General features: G+C 32.7%; 3 protein-coding genes across 3 annotated transcripts; 1 reads left to right on the forward strand and 2 right to left on the reverse strand.

Moving 5' to 3' along the window:
- Positions 1–869: 869 nt before the first annotated feature.
- LOC123916717 (protein DJ-1 homolog D-like) lies at positions 870–3773 on the forward strand. The gene is made up of 5 exons (XM_045968232.1): positions 870–1044; positions 1122–1238; positions 1735–2175; positions 2318–2680; positions 3431–3773. The coding sequence occupies exons 1-5, from the start codon at positions 991–993 to the stop codon at positions 3617–3619; spliced, it is 1164 nt and encodes a 387-aa protein (XP_045824188.1). The 5' UTR covers positions 870–990; the 3' UTR covers positions 3620–3773.
- LOC123916716 (cold-responsive protein kinase 1-like) lies at positions 3763–11143 on the reverse strand. Its single transcript, XM_045968231.1, has 8 exons — positions 10678–11143; positions 6558–6958; positions 5922–6041; positions 5621–5748; positions 5321–5534; positions 4987–5218; positions 4741–4891; positions 3763–4422 (listed from the first exon to the last, which is right to left on the reverse strand). The coding sequence occupies exons 1-8, from the start codon at positions 11061–11063 to the stop codon at positions 4105–4107; spliced, it is 1950 nt and encodes a 649-aa protein (XP_045824187.1). The 5' UTR covers positions 11064–11143; the 3' UTR covers positions 3763–4104.
- Positions 11144–12771: 1628 nt separating this feature from the next.
- Positions 12772–17978, reverse strand: LOC123915071 (cold-responsive protein kinase 1-like). The gene is made up of 8 exons (XM_045966220.1): positions 17599–17978; positions 15368–15759; positions 14909–15031; positions 14558–14685; positions 14192–14405; positions 13827–14058; positions 13589–13739; positions 12772–13098 (listed from the first exon to the last, which is right to left on the reverse strand). The coding sequence occupies exons 1-8, from the start codon at positions 17976–17978 to the stop codon at positions 12772–12774; spliced, it is 1947 nt and encodes a 648-aa protein (XP_045822176.1).
- Between the last annotated feature and the right edge of the window lie 2549 nt (positions 17979–20527).

The raw sequence follows: 20527 nt of genomic DNA on the forward strand, positions 1-20527 counted from the left end.
TCAACCAAAAAAAAAAAAAAATCATAACAAACATATTAATAAACTACACAAACATATACATAATTGATCCAAAGACATGAATATTTCGGACATTTTCATTTCGTTATATTTGTAAGTTTTACTATATTTGTAGGCATTTTGTTGTTTTATATATGTTGTTAACGTGAGTGTTGTAAGTTTATTTATAGATTTATCTTTTTTTAGTTCATAGTGATTTTGAATTTGTATTGTTCTATGAATTCTACAAATTGAATGAATGTCGTTTTTAGTCTAAAAAATTAGTTGTTTTTTCTTGACCAAAAAAAGTAGTTGTTTTATAAATTAATAGCTAAGTGGAATTTTGTTTTTGAAAACAACTATTATTAATTTTTTTTATAATAAAAAAAGTTTTCTATCATTTAAAAATTATAATAACTAAATATTATTTATCAAAAGTATCATTGAAAGAAAATTTAAATTTTCATTATTACTCATAATGGTAAATATTGAATTTCTTTAAGATAAAATATAAAAATTAATTTATTACTTTAAAAAACAATAATTTTTTTTCCTTATGAAATGATATTTTCTACAATACAAAAAATCAATAATTGTTAATTTATCGGTTTAAATTAAACATATATACTGCCTCCGGCCTCATACACTCATTCCACCCTTTATTTTAAGACAATTATAAGCAAAAATTTATTAAATAATTGATGTAACTGATCTTGAACAGTGAACTTTTGCTTATAATTAAAGATAGAGTAGTATAAGCAAAAATTTACCTTTAAAATTCATTACATAACTAATGTATATAACCTATATTATAGGTTAGATGCATTAATATTTTAAAAAAAATGAAGTTTACTTTGGTCAAAAAAAAAAAAAAAACTTTGGTCAAACTCTTGTAAATTTGAACAGATCTCTTCGTTCTTCTTCTACCATCATTCCAAGCTCTGAGTAGTCTACACATCCTAACATCAGTAGCATAGCATTGCTCTATCAGCCATGGCTCCCAAAAGGGTTCTTCTCCTTTGTGGTGACTTCATGGAAGACTATGAAGTAAGCAAGCTTCATTTCACCTTCTTGACTCACACTCTCACTCAATTCACTTCTCTTTTTTTTTTTTTCTGTTGCAGGCTATGGTTCCTTTTCAGGCATTGCAAGCATTTGGTATCACCGTCGATGCTGTTTGTCCCGGAAAAAAATCTGGTGATGTCTGCCGCACCGCCGCCCAATTTCTCTCCGGCTTCCAGGTCTCCCTTCATTCTTTTCCTGTGTTTTCTTTGCTTGCATCATTATATAATGCTTGGCATCATTAAAATATGTAATTAGTGCTGTTTAACTTGATTCATCATTAGATACAACTCAATATATTCATTGCAAATCATATATATATATATATATATATATATATATTCAAGATAATTACACATGAATTTTCTGGATGACAAAACCAATCATCTGAAAAACTACATCCATAGACTTATGAGACACATCATTTCTATGCATGACTGTTTGAATTGATTTGCTAATTAGTTACATTGTTTGCCAATTTTCAACATCAAGTCAGACCTAATTTTATAATTTTAGGGGAAAAATACACTAAAAATGCTCATCTAGAAATGTCCAATCAATTCCCATAACTATAATTTAGTTCTAATTTCCAAACATAGTCTTGGTGAGATTTTGTGATATGTATTGTATGGTAAAATTTTAATCTTGAATAATGAATTTTTTTGGTGGTTTCAGACTTATACTGAGATAGTTGGTCACAATTTTACACTCAATGCAACTTTTGATGAAATTGATGATAAAAACTATGATGGGTTGTGGTTGCCGGGAGGAAGGGCGCCTGAGTATCTTGCTCACATTCCTGCTGTTGTGGAGCTAGTGGCTAAGTTTGCCAATTCTGGTAAAGGAATTGTTTGCCTTTGTCATTCACAGATGCTTCTAGCAGCTGCTGGTGTACTTGAAGGTCGTGCGTGCACAGCTTTTTCTCCTGTCAAACCAGTATTGGTTGCTGCTGGCGCTCATTGGGTTGAACCTGACTCCTTGGCAACAACTGTGGTGGATGGTAATTTCATTACTGCACCTACTTATGAAGGGAACCCTGAAGTTCTTCGCCATTTTGTCAAGGCATTAGGAGGCAAAATAAGTGTTTCTGATAAGAAAATCCTCTTTATTTGTGGGGTATGCTCAAATGTTTTTCTTATTTCCCGTAGTTAAAAAAAATCACGGACTGAGATACTGCTAACTTTACTTATTGTTTTAGAATTTCCTTATTAAACTTGCTATGCTGCTTGGTGATATGTGTTTTAAATTTTAATCACAGGATTACATGGAAGATTATGAGGTCAAAGTTCCTTTTCAGTCTCTTCAGGCTTTAGGATGCCATGTTGATGCAGTTTGCCCCTCAAAGAAGGCTGGCGACACTTGCCCAACTGCTATTCATGATTTTGAAGGAGATCAAACTTACAGTGAGAAGCCAGGGCACAATTTTACTTTAACTTCAACCTTTGATGATGTTGATGCTTCAGGCTACGATGCTCTTGTCATCCCTGGAGGCCGATCACCTGAGTACTTGGCATTGAATGAGTCTGTTATTTCCTGGGTGAAGCATTTCATGGAAAGCAATAAGCCAGTTGCATCAATCTGTCATGGTCAACAGATTTTAGCTGCTGCTGGTGTTCTCAAGGTATTATTACTGCGTTAGAGATACAATTTTTTCTTTGTTATTTCACGTATGTTGTTAACCAGCATTTGAATTGAGTATCTATTAATATTCTTGAACTCTTTCTCAATCTACGCCTGTTTCCATTCATATTTCTTATGGATTGTTGGTTTACAGTATTCTAACTAGCAAGGCTGACCAAGTACGAGGTTATCATTAACACGGATACAGTCATTTCATAAATAACTCATGTAGACATAGTGTAATAGTGTTGTTATAGATTGCACTTCTGGTCTGAACTGCCATAATGTCATGTAAATTTCTTGATGCTTTAGACACTCATTCTTTCAGTTTTCATCAGTGTTTTTAGGAAGATATAATGTTTATGACTTTTGAGTCTTGGTCTATGTTACTATGTATGTGCTGAAGTGCTGAACAAAGTACATATTGAGATTAAGTAATTCCTATACACAAGTTACATTTTGATTGTACTTTATAAATTCTTCTTTTGGTTGAGTTCTCATTATTCATCTTTAATGAAATGAATCGATCAAATCTTCGGCCATGGGTGTATCCCTCATTTACTAAATTATTGATAGCCTCTCTTGTCTGTTAATTTTACTTTTTTACACATCATTCATTGGTGAGAGTGCGTAGAAAATGACGTATTGAGAATCATTTAATATTTTGTTTAGGAAAAAAAAATTCGATCGTTTCTCCTATTTCATTTAGTGATATGGAACCTTAAAATCTAGTACATTTTTCTTGTAACAGGGAAGGAAATGCACTGCTTATCCGGCTGTGAAGCTTAATGTGGTTTTGTCAGGAGCAACATGGCTGGAGCCTGACCCCATAAGCCGCTGCTTCACTGATCGAAATTTGGTGACCGGAGCTGCATGGCTAGGGCACCCTGAGTTCATTACTCAGTTGATGGCATTACTTGGTATTCAGGTATCTTTCTAGATTCTAGTAGTTCTTTGTAATAATATAATAATGAATACAAATCACCCCATGTTTTCAGTATCAAAGTGTTTAAAAAAAGTGAATGTGTACTGTAGTATCACCATATTGTATTTGAAGGCTTTCATTTCTTTGAGCAAAGTGTCTTTTTTGGCCATGGAATTTTTCTTTCTCTTAATGAAGAGATACATTGTGTATTTATAGTACAAGAAAAACAAATAAGGAAAACCCCTTTGTAACAAACTAACTAGCTTACAACAAATTCACAATGAACAAAACTAATAAACTACAGAAACATAAACATAACAAACATAGCTGCAACTTTTTATCTGTTCTTGTCTAATACTATTTCTTAATTCTATTGTTGAAATCAAACACCACACCAGTCACTATTTCACATTATACTTTTGTACTTGTATAATTGATGAACATTTGGAAATAATGAGGAGTAACCGGCATCTGGTATATTTTATTACTGCTCCATATGATCATCGAGCCGATAGAACAGAGATGGATGCAGTAGCATTAGATGTAGAAGATCCCCCAGTTGAGGTAGAGTGGCCTTCTCGAGTCCTAAGATTCGTTTCTACAAACACCGGCATAGTTGGTTGCAGGTGTTCCACTAAGCTCTTGGTTTGGAGTAGGGCTACTACTTCAGACATTGTTGGTCTCATTCCAGCTGATGCTTGAGTACACATTAAAGCAATCTCTATCACTTTCTTCACTTCTTCTCCATCATAGTCATTAGGGTCTAAGACCTTGTCCACAAGCTCCAAGTGCACGCCTCTCTCATGCAGTTTCCATGTCTGTTAAGTGAAAATCAAAGACATACAGTAATATATTAGAAGATAATCCCTCCAGCCCATTTTATAAGCGACACTTTGAGCTCTTTTGCCCTTAATGTAAGTAACCAAATACAATTTCAAAGTGGATTAATTACTAATTTTCCTTTATATACATGTCTTTTATTTTAACAAAAAATTTAGTGAATGATAAGGGTATTTTTAAGAGATAAACCAGCATTAACTACTTTTATGACGGTTATTTCATTCGTGTGCTTTTGCCATGTATTTTTTAAAAATGACTTAAGGTATTCATTTTATGACTCGTGAGAAATTGCTTACCTTTTGAAGAAGGTATTCACCATCATCATCGGCCTTTAGTTCGGTACTCTTCTGACCGCTTATGATTTCAAGGACTACAATACCATAGCTGTAGGTATCAGCCTTTTCTGATAATTGACCATGGATTGCATACTCTGGTGCTGTGTATCCCCTGACAAGTGCATATTATACATTTCAAGATCAACAAAAGAAGACTTATATATAGCATGAGGCTTAGGCTAGGTGAATGAAATTGTTTTGCCTTACAATGTTCCTGCAAATCCCGTGCTTAAATGAGAACGATCTCCTGGCAAAAGCCGCGCCAATCCAAAATCAGCAATTTTAGGGTGAAGATTATCATCAAGGAGGATATTGCTAGTCTTTATATCTCTATGTATAATGGAAATGTGGAATTCCTCATGTAGATAAGCCAATCCCTTTGCTGTGCCAAAAATTATATCACACCTTTGTTTCCAATTGAGGGAACCTTGTTTGTCACCTATTTAATTAACAAATTCATATACTTAATTAAGATTATTGAAAAGAGAGATTCAACAAATCAAATGATTGTATTAGTAGTTGAATTGAAGTGAGTTACTACCAAATAAGAATTTGTCTAGGCTGCTGTTTGCCATGTATTCATAGACAAGAATTCTCTCTTGATTTTTACTGCAACAACCAAGAAGTCTAACAAGATTCCTATGATGAACATTGCTTATAAGCTTTACTTCACTTTCAAAATCATTGTCTATTTTGCTTGATTTGCCCAAAACTAGTTTCTTCACTGCTACAACATTTCCATTTTTCAGAGTACCCTATTCAATAGCATGATTGAAAATACTGTCAAAGTGAGTCTTAGAACAAGCTCTCCATTGAAATTATGAAAAAGACTTTACATTACCTTGTATACATCACCAAAGCCTCCTTCTCCTAATTTGTTTTCATCACTAAAGTTTTTTGTTGCAGCTTTCAAATCACTATACTTGTAGTTAACTGGACCTTTCAACTCAGTTGCTCCCAATATGTTACCTGCCAAGGAACACATGAGTTTAAATATCTTTGGAAAATAAAAGGGTATTCCAACTAAGCCCGTCTTTAGTAGTAGCTTCTGTGAAATTACGATGGATCATTGTTTCCACCGTGATACCAAACATAGGTTAAGTCTATTGAAAATCATATTTGTCAAATTAATAAAAATACACCTCTAGGAGTCCTCTTGGGTTTTCTGTATCGGCGCCAAACTAAAATTGCAAGAATGATCACCAGAAGTCCTACACCTCCAACAACACCACCTATAATGGCCCATTTGTTGCTTGAACCTCCTTCATATCATGAAACAAGAGTTTACATCAGTTCATAATAAAAATTGGTATTATTTAAGTATACATCGATTTAATTTGTGTTAGAAGTCCCACAATAGCTAGAGATATGACATAGATAGCCTTTATAAGGGTAGTGCAAACTTCAACTCTCAAGTTAGCTTTTGTGGCTGAGTATAGGTCTCCCAAATTCTAATATTGTATCAGAGCCTATCCTAGATCGTCTTGTTCAGTTCTGGACGTGAGGGTGTGTGTTTGAAGTCCCACAATAGCTAGAGATATGACATAGATAGTCTTTATAAGGGTAGTGCAAACCTCAACTCCCAGCACTGTTGGGTTTGGGGCGTGGATATAAATGGTGGATGACCCGTCTAGAAACCTGATAGTAGGCAGCCCAACGGTCGTGGAGGAGGCTCTGATAGCATCTTAGAATTGAGTTTTAAGCCTAACTTCTTAACATGTATGCATTATGCACTAATCTGAAATCACTGAAAAGGAAACTATACATTATAATTGTACCTTTATTTAAATAGGTTGTGATATCAATAGTCTGATTATCAGCAAAAAAGGGCGTCTCTGAGTATCTCATAAAACACCCTGCATCATAAGCTCTACCATCTGTGTTAGGAAGACAAGTTTGCAAGTTGTTGTATCCACCTGTCATGCAATTTAAACAACTACTTTCTGTGGCAGTTTCAACACATTGTGCAATGGCATAAATTGAACTGTTACTACTAGGAGTCACTTGTGTCTTAGTAGCTGCAAAAAACCCTTTAATTTTTGGTGTTGCTAATTGAAGATCCATTAGTACTTTTTGTCCAATTGTTTCAAATGCAGTGCCTTCTTTTGATGTCTTGTTCCCACATGATATACCACTTCCAGGTTGAGTTGTTTGGTCGTAGAATCTTTCACTCTCGTACCTTAATAATTGTCACATTTTGAAAGTGTTATTCAACATCTAAGTCAAATACAAAATTAAGTCATGCACATTAGCCCACTCATACTCACTCCAAGATATATGGAATTATGTTAAAAATAATGTGCATAAGCTATTTTTTGGAAAATAGATTCTCTCGTGTCACATTTTCATCGTGTAAAATCTCCACCATTCAAAAAAAAAATAAAAAATCAATTTTTTATTCATAACTTGTAGGCTATGTGCATATAGGTACGATGCCCATACTCGGTACGGTACGAAATACGGCAAAATTTTAAAAATATATATTTTTAGTGAATTACTATCATTATGCTTTTAGGATTAACCTTCTTTTTTTGTCTATTTTTCCATAGCCGACACATTTTTTGCGGTATTCATCACCGCTAACCAACCGAATAAAAATGATACGAAATAGTACGTACGATACGAGAACGATACAAGTTCCGGTATCCGTAAAATACACGCCTAAATTGGTTGTCCGCCCTTAATGAAAGAAGGCCCATTAAGATAAAAGGCTCAACTAAGATATTTTCCTTGGAAATAGCTTCTCTTTAGGCCCGTGTTTCTTTTATCCCCTTGAATTTTCAATTTTGCCCTTGAAAATAAATTTGAAACGCAGAAACTGAAGTTTTTCTATTTTAAATTCAGGAAATAGAAACCAATTTTTTCTTTCAAGGCAAAAAAAAATTCGGTAAACAGAAACCGAAGTTTTTATTGAAGGTCAAACAAGAAAATGCAAGGGGAAAAAAGAAACACGGAGGGCCTAAAGAGAAGCTATCTTCCCTGGAATACTTGAGGGGATAGGATGTGCTCCGTCAAATCCTAAGGGGTGAGGGCCGAAATTATAGCCCATGCGGGATATACGCCTCAAAAGGGGGAACTATTGCATACTGATGGTGGATCTGCAAGTGCACAGAATCGCAACCAAGTAATAAGGTGATAAGTTATCGTTCTCCACAGGGATTATGCCAAAATTACTAGTTTCGCATATGAATTTAGATAGTTTTGCATCCGCTTTGTTGTTTAGAGATAGTTGTGGTGATAAAAATAAATGGCAGGAAAGTAAATGACAGATAAAAATAAAGTGGTGTGTGTGTGTCCACGCGGGGTGGTTAAGTGTTTTCAAATCCCTCCCTTACTCCTGCTTGGTGGTTAATTTCCCTTGTTCCCCTCTATCAGGATTAGTCTTATAAAATAGGTTCGGAAGCACTCGTTCCCTATTTCTATTACGAACTGGTTAGAGCCTAGTTTAGGTTGTCTTTACTCTGCTTATATGTATCCTCGCCCCAGTCGGTTCCACTTTTTCGTTTAAACTTAGGTATCCTTACCCTTACGGCTCAATGGTGTCGCAAGCTGTTATGTGTGCATAAACTAGTCCTAACTCTAACTTCAGGTAGAATTTATCGTTCTTGACTTAGCTTTAATCCTACACTAAAACCGCGTATACTGAATTTAATGGTCTCATATAAGCTCTAGCGTTCCGTCCTTCGATCTGGACAATTAGCTTCGTTTCCTATCCGATATCCACTAATTTTCTTAGAGTTTATTCTAATGTGATCAGTATTAAAATAAAGAATAAAAACCGGACAATAAAAGAGTTTCAATAGGAACAATTGAATTTAAACCCAAATTATACAAAACCATGTATTCGTAAGGGAGTTCATCGAGTCCACCTAACCTAGGAAAAATAAATTACAAAGACAATAAAGAAAAGAACCTTATTGGTTTTGGAGTTCTTTGGCCCTCCTTGCCTCATCCTTAAAGTTCTCATAACTCTAGAGTGAATATTGAATATGCTCCAATATTTCTGAATGAATAATAGTGAAGGATGAATGCTCTATTTATAGTTTTTCAGCTTGTTTTGGGCTTTTTCTGCGCGTCCATCGCACCCATCGTGGCCACGATGGTGTGTAATTTTGCCTCATCATGGCCACGATGGATCATATCGTGGTACGATGGAAGATCTTTTCCAGATTTTCTGCTTTCTTCAACTGCCTTTCATCGTGCCACGATGATAAGTCATCGTGGTACGATAGGAAAGATTTGTTGCAGATTTTCTTCAATTTAAACCGCCTTCTCATCGCGCCACACTGGATCTCATCGTAAGTACGATGGATTGCGCTGTTTATTACGTTTTTGCCCTTTTTTGCTGTCTTTTCCACTTTTCTTGCTTCTGGGCCAAGTAACTTCACTTTTCCAGGTATTTGCTTGCTTTTGGACTTCAGTTGCTATTAAAACAACCCTAAATTACTACTAAAAACATCATATAATTGACTGTCATCACATACACATCCACGCCCATGGCCATTATTCATAGGCCTATATATAAGTTCATCCCCAACTCTACGAGATCATCACACTCTATATATTCACTTATATTCGGACTTAGACCTATATACTATATATCTAACTAAGTGCATACTTCTTCAAATCCTTTCATGAACGGAACACGTTCAAAATAGTGTGTAAAAATAAACAGTTATCAATTTGATGATAATTAAATATTTGAATATATTAATTGAGTTAAAATATTATATATATAGACATGCAAATTATATTTTAAAAAAAATTATTGGAAAAGGAAAAAACATTATTAATTGTGGCACTCGTGATTATTTTACGACCATTCTGGATGACAGCATTTTGTCATTATATAAACACACTTCTATACTGATGTTTCTTGGATATCTCCACCATAAGACCACTATAAGGTTAATATTGATGGGTCATATAAAAAAGTCTACAGGAAATTCTACATGTGGAAGTTTGATAAGTTTCGCATGGTAAGTTCATTAGTGGCTTCTATAATAGACTTGGATCATACCCTGGACCCTTTGTATTGGAATAAATATGTCGAGTCAGTTGAATATCAAAAATATCAATAATAATTTTAAATGGATTATCTTATCGTTGTTTATATGATTAATTTGGATTCAACTTCAAATGTCTCCTCCAATGCTCTGGATGGAGAACTCCAGTCTATCATGTGTATAACGAGGTTAATCGTAAAAACATGATATAATTTTAATTAATACTTAAATTTATTCAGTTAATTTTATAAAAAAATGGAGAAACTTCTTTTTTTGGGAGAAAAAATGGAGAAACTTTTATTAATAATGATATTCACAAATGACTATTTTAAAAATTTAAACGCTTGCCATTCTTCAGATGTTTAACATTAAAAATGAAAGAAAAATGATATTCAATATTTATGCTCCTTTTGGTAAAAATAGTCGATAAGTTTGCTTATAGTGAATAGCTTTTAAATTAACTTTTAGCTTATAGCGAATAAGCTAGCGGATTGAATTTGTAGTGTTTGGTAAAATTAGCGGTTGAACTAACCTATAAGTATGAAATGACATAAAAAAATATGTTTAATTAATATTTAATTTTTTTCAAGTAAGATTGTAGGATAAACTTGGAAGAAAAAATGATAAGCTATAAGTTATAAGCTCATAAGCTATAAACTTTTTTTAAAAAATATTTACCAAACAGATCTTTTTTGGTCATATGAACTTATAAGCTATAAGCTCAAAATCCGACCTAACCGAACCGAGCCTTAAAATTAAGAGGATAAAAATGATATGCAATAAGTTTTAAATTACATGATGAAATTTACTTAATAGTAACAAAAAAAAAAATCACTATTATTACTTGGATAGATGAAATGGATGAGAGAAGTTCACATGGATACATACATACCTTAGGAAACACCCATCATAGATGAGTCTAGCACCATTAGAAGCTGAACAATTACGAATTTTAGTAGAAGCAATATTGAAGCAACCAACACAATCATTTTTGGAGAGGTAATTTCTACATTGAAACATAGAATATACTATTACCTCTCCTATGGCTTGTTGTGATGTGGCAAAGTGTTTGCTTTGATTGCTAATTTGGTTTCTCAAATCTAAAAATGTTCCATTAATATTTGCATAGAAGCTACGTAAATTTGGTGCGTTATATGTGCTACATCCATTGTTTAGTACTATACTTGTTTGTGAATCACCAAGTACTACACAATCATAATTAATTACTATGTTCCAACACACCAACGTTATGAACACTAGCTTGAGTTGGAGCACCATCCTTAATTTTAGCTTTGTTCAGGGTATGGTTTGTTTCTAATACTAGTATGCTATATAAATATATTCACTTAGAGAAGTTCAAGTGGAAGTATGGAAAGGGTGGCTTTTAATATTCAACTGCCAAATAATAATAATGTTTTTTTTTTTCTTTTTGACAAAAAATAATAATATTGTGATTTGGAAATTTGTAATTTTTTTTTTTTTGTGAAGATATATGAGGACATTGGTTGGCTTGGCATGATTTGTCAATACTAATTTATAGCAGCCAAAAAAATCAGGCGTTTATCAACCGTGTTAAAAGGTGGAGGAAATTTCTCTTTACGCCTTCTAGATTTTCTCCAGGCCCTCAAAAATTCTTATTTATCCTTAAAATTTAATTCGAAACCTACATTTCGAATTTGATGTAAACTCATGACGTAGTTTCCGAACGATTTTACGTCGGACTTTGAATTCCAAAAAATTTCAAAATAGAAATGGTTGGGTCGCGAGAGGTAGCCGGAGGATCATCCACATTGGGTTCAAGAACAACTCTACAAGTAAGTTTGGATCAGAACAGTTGGTGTAGGTTCTTTCAATCACAGGGTTTTGGGAGCTAAAGATGACAGAAGGGAAAAAGATTCCTCAGTTGCGGTGGTAGAGTCAGCTACTTGTGTCAACAACCTTGTTTTACTTTTAATTCTTTTAAAAAACATCCAAAACATCAGTCCAAAAAATTGAAGGATTACCCTGACTTTAATTTTTTTTTTCCGCCACTAGTATTCAGTTCATTAGACTGTTTAATCTGATTCAGAGATCAGTTCTAGCATCAAGTGGTTGCAGCTCTCAATCGTTATTGCGGGGATCCAATTGTGGTCATCCTATCAAGTCAAGCGTCAATCACCACTGGACCAACTAACAATGAGTTACACCTTAAATTAATCAGAACAATTGCTAATGAATTTAGTGTTGATGACCGTGCATGAAGTACTTATTAAGAACGTCATAATTATTTAGTATAATGAGAATGCAGATTCAGCACTTGTCTGTTAGCAAAATAAAACTATCTTGTCATCTTGTGTTTAGTTTAGATCAAGATGAATATTCACCCAGTGTTGGAGAATTAACAAATTCATTTGTGGTTGCATAATAAACATTCCATATTTTTTTAATTACCAATTTGATTCATTCATTATTTTTCTTCTTATTATATTAATCATTTCTTTCTTCTTGAATTGTTGATTTGTTGAATTTTTTTACTTCGATGATAGCAAATACTATCAGATGATGACACTCATAAAATAAACTTTCTAGTAATTTGAAAAATCAAAATCACAGATTAATCAATAATTTAGCATGGTCCATGATTATGATTTTGTCATTATTCTAATTTTCTTATGACATTAGCATAGTATAATACTAATCTTAACCTTTACACACGTGTTGAGATATTAGTTGCCAATTTAGAAGAGCATAAAGCTTCACTTTGTCTGTATATGCTGCCATTGCCATAGTCATCTCAAATCTGGACAATTACTCTGTACTAGTCTATTATGAATATGTATGTTTTAAGATTATGTTGAAAATATTTCTCATCTTTGTTGTGATGAGGCAAATTAAATCAATGCAACTATTGAATTGAAAGTTTAGTGTTGATATTCCTAGTACTACTTAAAGAAATAGCACAAATCTCTTAACTTGATAATGATATCCATGCTCCAATTCAATATATTCACCTAGCTGATAATATAGAAGTGGCAACAGTAGCATTAGATGTAGAAGAAGCAGAAGCAGTCGAGGAATATGTGTCTGTCCGATTCTGAGGCTTCAAGTTAGAGTTAACAAAGACAGGCATAGTTGGTTTCATATGCTCCACAAAGTTCTTGCTTTTGAGTAGAACTACTATTTCAGACATAGTTGGTCTTGTAGCAGCTGTTGCTTGAGTGCAAAGTAAAGCAATTGCTATAAACTTTTTGACTTCTTCTGCATCATAGTCGCTAGGGTTCAATGTCTTGTCAATTAACTCTAAGTGTCGATCTACCTCGTATAGTTTCCATGCCTGCACAAAAAATGTGAAAAAGAAAATGACACTCATTCTAAATCAACTAAAGATGTATTTGGTTCGAGAACATGTTTCTGTCTTCAAATATCGTAGTGTATCGGAATTTGATGTGGGGTTTAATCAATCCATATCGTGGCACGATGCCTTCTCATCGTGACATGATGTAAGGTCACTTTTTGGTCATTTTCACCTGTTTTTGTACAGTTTCTTCTAACTCTTGCTTCTTCTTCAAGTAAGCTAAATCTTTAGGTATTTGCCATGAATTGGTGTCTAAAACTACTAAATTACAATGAAATAAACCTAAAAACTACTCTAAAAACATCATCATATAAATTCCTGTCATCAGGGTTCATGTTCAAAATAGATACACAACATTAAGGATTTGTATTGATTGGGTTCAGCTTGTTATCGACGTAAGATCCTGATAAAGCAAATTGAATCTAAGGTATGGTTTTGTTATTTAAGAGTGAAAAGAGAAATTGCTTACCCTTTGAAGAAGGAATTCACCATCAGCATCTTCCCTCAACTCACTACTCTTTTGGCCGCTTATTATTTCTAGGACTACAACCCCGAAACTGTAGGCATCAGCCTTCACTGATAACTGACCATGTATAGCATATTCTGGTGCAGTGTATCCCCTAGCATAGTTGATAAAGAATGTAACATTAAAATGAGTTTGTTTTTATGTCGACTAAATCTTTATAAAAGTAAACATTTGAACTTACAATGTTCCTGCAAATCTTGTGCTAAGATGAGATTGATCTTCTGGTAGAAGTCTTGCCAACCCAAAATCAGCAATTTTAGGCTGAAAATCATCATCTAAGAGAATGTTGCCGGTCTTTATATCCCTATGTATGATGCTAACATGGAAATCTTCATGCAGATAGGCCAAACCTCTTGCCGTGCCTAAAATTATATCATACCTTTGCATCCAGTTGAGGGAACCCTTCTTTTCACCTGTTACCAAAATTAAAAGGATTTAATTTGTATACACTGTCGGTGTAAAAGAAAATTACACATTCATAAGTTGATTGTGATTCATAAGTTTTTTTTTCTTCTATTCAATAGGAAGATTGAAATGAGCTTTTACCAAATAAGAATCTGTCAAGGCTGTTGTTTGCCATGTATTCATAAACAAGGATTCTCTCTTGGCCTTTACTACAACATCCGAGAAGTCGAACTAAATTCCTGTGATGAACATTACTTATAAGCTTCACTTCACTTTCAAATTGTTCATCCATCTTGCCAGAATGGCCTAAATTCAATTTCTTGACAGCTACTACGTTACCATTTTTTAGAGTGCCCTGTACCATAATTGTCGAATCATCAATATAAATGACGATTAATAATTATTTTCTTAATCTTGAAAGTAATATATATGTATAAGAGATAATAGCTATAACAAATTTTTCCTGCACTTATCGTAAATTCAGACAAAATCATGCTTATATAGTACCTTGTATACATTTCCAAAACCTCCTTCGCCTAATTTATTTTCATCACTAAAATTTTTTGTTGCCGACTTCAAATCATTGTACCGGTAAGTAACTGGACCTTTCAACTCAGTTGCTCCCAATATGTCACCTGATAAGGAAAACATGATTAGGAATCTCATGACTCTCTTGATAAGTAAATGAACTATAATGTTAATTTATTCACATTCATTGTATAGTCATTGAACTAAAATTTGCAAACTAGGGTTTTGAAAGTCTTGTAAACATTAAATAGAAAAGTCTCTTGAAAATATTTTGTTTTCTTGTGAAAGAAATCATGATCATGGATTCAAAGGTTTTCCAAAATATGTCACCTCTATGATGTCTCTTGGGTTTCTTCTTGAGCCTAAGCCAAAGAAATAGTGCAAGGAGGATCAGAACAAGGGCTACACCTCCAACAGCACCAACAATAATTGCTCCCTTGTTACTTGAACTTCCTGCAAGATATAAGAAAACACACTTAGTTCCAAATCATATATGTTGGTGTACAAAGTGTAAGCACCAACTTTGCCAGTTTAAACAAAATATACTCTATAGGAAAATTGGTTTTAGAAATTGTAAGCATTAGTTAAAATAAATCATAATTTTTGCAAATTACATATCTTAAATTGTAGAGTGTAGGTCAAAATAGTCTCTCTATTAACCGAATATGTGTCCCTCCCACGTAGGTCCTAAATCATAGACTATTGCGACAAATGCATACAATTTCGAGAACCAATTTACCTATTAACTCTTCATCTAAAATCCAAGTAAAGAAAACATCAAAATTTTACCTTGTTTCAAGAAGGGTGTAATATCAATGGTTTGGTTATCAGCAAAGAAAGGTATCTCTGAGTATCTCATAAAACAACCAGCATCAAATGCTATACCATCTGTATTAGGAAAACAACCTTGTATGTTGTTGAATCCAACTTTTAAGCAAGCTAAACAACCACCATCAGTGACTGTTTCAGCACATTGTGCAATAGCATATATTGCATTTCCAGCAATTGGTGTCTTGGTAGCTGCAAAGAAACCAGGAATTTTAGGTGTTGCTGTTTTTAGATCCAATAGTAGTTGTTGTGCTGTTGCATTATAAGCAGTGGTTCCATTTGCTTTTTTGGTTCCACAAAGAACACTGTTGCCAGGTAGAGTTGTTTGGTCGAAGAATCCATTGCTTTCATACCTTGCAACATTTCAATGGTTTTAACATTAGGCAGAATCAATTATATTTAACACCTAATATGACTAATTCAAGTGACACTAAAATCATTTTAGGGCCTGTTTGATTGTGTTTTGGTTTTTAGTTTTTGAAAACAATTTTATAAAACATTTTTAAGGTTACAAAATTAAATTCTCAATTACAACTGAGTGAACATCTCAAGTGCAAGAGAAATTGACAAAATTAGTTGATATATATCAATTAGAATTAATACTAGTGTACAAGTTAGCTTATGATTAGTTGGAAGTTGATTATAGGATTAATTAGTGTCTTATCTTTATTTTAGATTTTATGTTGGTCCTTATTTTTTTTTATAATAAATTCAAATTATTATTATAATAAATATAAGGTAATTACATATGAATGAAAGGTAAACGAGCAACAAACTGCGTCAGTACCCTTTTTGAATGGCAAAACTAATTCTCTTAAAAACAACATTCATAGCTTTAGGGGACAATATGAAACTTTTAAAAGATATGAGATCAACTTAAAACCTAAAATAAAGATAAATGGACAAAAAGTGTAATTATATTAATTGTATTATACACCCCCCATCATGCCATAAATTTCAAAATCAATTTTTCTATTAATTTTTATTAAGCTCCACCACGTTTTTATTTTCAAAATCAATTCCACCTTAAAGGATGGAGTATCCAAGATTAGAATTCCGACTCTACATATAATAATGTGATGTTCCTATCAACTGAGCTGTCGATAGCTCTACCATGCTTCTTAACAGAAAATAAAGAACTTTTTTTTTTTTAATTAATCTTTTATTCTAAGACAAGCCATTTCTCGTTTTTTGTTGGTATGCATCTGTCACCACCATATAATCACAAAAGCAAAAATTAAAACGTATTTAGTCTAAATTTGAACCAAATACATTTTGACTTTTGCTTATATTTAAGACCGGAGGAGTAAACATTAAGGTTCCACGTGTCATATTTAAAGTAAAATCATGCAAGGATCAATTAGAAGTAGTTGCATTTTATGTACAAAAAAAAAAAGTAGTAGCATTTCTTTTTTGACAGTAAAAGAAACGTAGTCAACTAGTGTATTTCTTTATAATTATAAGAAGATAAACGTTTTTTTTTTACATTTACTAAATAAAGATATTATTCGTAAAAACATTGGAAGTAGAAACATTGGTTACGATAACATAATAAATACTAGTATATCTTTATTATTCAGTTGATATTATTCGTAAAAACATTGGAAGTAAAAACGTTTATCTTTATTATGAAAACATAATTTGGAAGTATTTATTTAATAACCAATGAAATTCTGTTATACGTGTGAAATAAAAATTGATCATAATAAGTTAGTTGTGAGTATCATGCAAATTTATTTACGTGATTTATTCTCACCGGTTATTATTGAGTACATACAACCAAATTATCAAGGAGGAAAATAAGTCTCACCTATTCATTCATACTATACGTACCAAAACATATTATTTATTTTTCACCAAATAATAAAGCATATCTAATAATCTAAAAGCACGACGACACACAATTAAATTTTAATAAATATAATTTTTTTTTGAAGTGTAAACATAATATTTCTTTACAAGGTATTTGAATTATTGTTATTAATAAATAATTAACTAAATGAAATTTGTTTTTTTCGTGTGTGAATGATTAACATCTAAACTTTTGTGCGTGAATGCAAATTATGCAATATACAATACTCGAAGATTGCAAACTTTATCATAATTAAGAATAATAATATTGTATAATTATATAATATACTACTATTATTACTAGTAATAATAATTAAAAGAATGAATGGGTGGAGAAGTACCTAAGGAAGCAACCATCATAAATAACACGAGCACCGTTGCAACCAGCGGAGCAATTCCGGATTTGTGCAGCGGCAACGGCGAAACAAGCGGAACAATCAGAATTAGAGAGATAATTTCTACACTGAAACAAAGCAAAAACAGGATCTGCTCCTCTAGCTGATTGTGCCGTAGCAAAATGTTTGTTTTCATTTCCTATTTTTGATTGCAAGTCTAACAATGTTGCTTTTAGATTTTTGTAGAAATTTGATAAGTTTGTTGCGTTGTATGTGCTACAACCTTTGTTGATTAAACATGTTTGAGGATCAGCTTGTGTTAAGCTACATGAAGATGACAAGATGATTAAGGTAGTTATTAGGAGGTTGAGTTGTTGACGTCGCATGTTGTTGTCGTGTAAAGTGAAGGCAAAAGGAGAGTTTTATATATATAACAAGAAAATTGATTATGGATTTTTTTCTTTATGAACAAAGTTGATGATGGCTTTGTGTGTGTATTTAAATAGTTTGATTACGGTTCTATTTGGTAAAAAAAAAAACTATAAGCTATATATATAAAAAAAAAAACTTATAAGCTAGTTGTAAGTAAAATATGACATAATATAAGTACATGATTAGTGCATAGTTATTATAATTTTTAAAAAGATATAAGTTACAAGCTCATACGCTACTTGAAATAGCATATCAAAAAAACGTTATGAGCTAATAAGATAAGTTTGTTACCAAACACGTCCATTTTTATCAAACACGCTTATAAGTTAGTCCAATAAACTATAAGCTAGTTTATTGGACTTACCAAACACACCTAATCTGATTGACGCTGAATTTGACAGAAATGACTATGGTTCGATACTCCACAATTGCGATCGGGAGGGAGTTGAAACTACTTGATGCCAAAACTGACCCCTGAATCAAATTAAGCGATATAGTGAGTCAGATACCGAGGTGAAAACAAAATAAAAATATTGACACCGCATTTTTTTTTTTTGACAAACCGTATTTAATATTGTATAAGTTTATTTCTCTTTTACTTTTAAATATTTACATCGTTTTATATTATATTTTGAAAATAATGATATATATGTATTATTCAGGCTTAGGCCCTCTACATTATTATTATTATTATTATTATTATTATTTATTATTATTATTATTATTATTATTATTATTATATATGTTCTAAGATTTGATTATATTACAAATGAAATGTTTATTAAAGGAGAAAACTGTACTTTTTAATATAAGATAGGAGGAAAATAAAATTCAAGCTTTTTTTTTTCTTTTGAAATGGTCGAGTCAAAGCTAACAATTTTTTTTGAAGAGGAAAGCTAACAATTAGTTGTTAGTGTTAGTTTTTTTTCACTATGCTAGGATTTGAACTCTGATCCCTCAACTCCTTAACTCATTGCTCAAACTATTTCAGTACAATTTTCTAGCTTCTCTTAAAGGAGGAGAGTACAAATTTCTTTAGTATATATACTCCGTCCCAAAATATAAGCAAAAGTTAATCAACAAAAATAAATGTATTTAGTTTAAATCTTTAACCAAATACATTGGAATAGCATACAAGAGTAACCAATATGACTTATTTTTTGTACAATTTACAACATACATTGAAATACAATTACAAGTGAAATATTGGTGGTGGCTGCGTCAAATCTGAGTAGGGGTAGTGTGGCGGCGGCTGCGACGATTCTGAGTTGGAGGTGTTGCGATGGTGTGGTGGTGAGGTGTTGAAATAGAGGTGTTGGTTTTGGCCCTGCCGGTAGGAGGTTGATGCTGTGTGTGATTGGTTTTCTTCGATACGGAATTCTCTGACCGCTTACAAATCTGTTGAGATTTGCATGACTCGTTTTTGAGTCTCCGAGGGTTTTCAAATTTGCTGAGATTTGCAGGTTTCTTTGTATCTGGTCGACCTTTTTCGCATCGGTGTTGACTGCGAGCTAGGGACTTAACTGCATAGGTTTTCATTCTGCCGTTACCCCATTAATTTTTGCCTCATTTAGCTGCTTTTTGTATTTTGATGGGCCGATCACTTTTGATTCGAGATCGGGAGTTAGAGTCTTAAGGACATCTTTTTGGGTCGGGTTGATGGTCCTATTTGGTGGTATGGTGTTTGTGGTGTGTGCTCTAGGTGTTCTGGTGACTGTGGAGTGTGTACTAGGTGGTGTCCGTCTTTTAGTTTTCTCATTGGTGTTGCGCTTATATACGGCGCCTTTATTTTTGTAATTCTTTTTTATCCCGATCTCTGTTCGTCTTGTGCAGAGACCGGTTATTATTAATAATATTTTGCCGTTTAAAAAAAAAAATTATAAGTGAAACAGATTACGGCATTTCTTGAGTAAAAATAACTCTAAATTATTTTTCTAAACAGAACTAATATGAACTGTTTTTTTATAGATAAATTGACAGCATATCAAGGATTTATCTGAATCATGTAACGAGCTTATTTCAGCTTGATCGAGAGTGTTAGAATATTATAAAATATCTTTTACATTAATATTGAGAGTATCCCTTAGGATCAAATTTTATATTGATTATTATTATTAGTTTGATTTGTTCTTAATTTAGGATTGAGTTTCTGTAACCCTGTAGATAGGGATTAGAATTGAGTCTTTTTTATCAAGCTACTATCACGTGAGAATCAACTTTGTTGTATTATTATTATTGTTTCATTATAATCATAATGATAATTAATGATTTATTTCAAAAGTAATTGTACGTTTTTATTCTCATGTTAAGCAACAACTGTTCATCATCGTAATCATGATTATTCTCTTTGTTTTGTAACCAACAAATCCTAATCTTAATAGCCACTTAAGATGTCTATAACGTTCAAAAGGAGAAAGAAGCCACTTGACCTTATATACGCAGAAACAGTGTGTAGTACTAAAAACTCACTCATTCTCAAAACCAGACCCTATTGTTTCATTAT

Source organism: Trifolium pratense, linkage group LG3, assembly GCF_020283565.1.
Source record: "Trifolium pratense cultivar HEN17-A07 linkage group LG3, ARS_RC_1.1, whole genome shotgun sequence".
NCBI classification, from domain to species: Eukaryota; Viridiplantae; Streptophyta; class Magnoliopsida; order Fabales; family Fabaceae; genus Trifolium; species Trifolium pratense.

Bases quoted from the DNA above. Each gene is read 5' to 3' on its own strand.
- LOC123916717 (XM_045968232.1), top strand. From the start codon at position 991: ATGGCTCCCAAAAGGGTTCTTCTCCTTTGTGGTGACTTCATGGAAGAC. The intron at 1,045-1,121 runs GTAAGCAAGCTT...TTTCTGTTGCAG, and splicing joins ACTTCATGGAAGACTATGAA to GCTATGGTTCCTTTTCAGGC. The intron at 1,239-1,734 runs GTCTCCCTTCAT...TGGTGGTTTCAG, and splicing joins AATTTCTCTCCGGCTTCCAG to ACTTATACTGAGATAGTTGG.
- LOC123916716 (XM_045968231.1), bottom strand. From the start codon at position 11,063: ATGGTGCTCCAACTCAAGCTAGTGTTCATAACGTTGGTGTGTTGGAAC. The intron at 5,749-5,921 runs GTGTATTTTTAT...GTTCCTTGGCAG, and splicing joins ACCCAAGAGGACTCCTAGAG to GTAACATATTGGGAGCAACT. The intron at 4,423-4,740 runs GTAAGCAATTTC...TTCACTTAACAG, and splicing joins GTGAATACCTTCTTCAAAAG to ACATGGAAACTGCATGAGAG.
- LOC123915071 (XM_045966220.1), bottom strand. From the start codon at position 17,978: ATGCGACGTCAACAACTCAACCTCCTAATAACTACCTTAATCATCTTG. The intron at 14,059-14,191 runs GTAAAAGCTCAT...TTTTGGTAACAG, and splicing joins CCTTGACAGATTCTTATTTG to GTGAAAAGAAGGGTTCCCTC. The intron at 13,740-13,826 runs GTAAGTTCAAAT...CAACTATGCTAG, and splicing joins ACAAGATTTGCAGGAACATT to GGGATACACTGCACCAGAAT.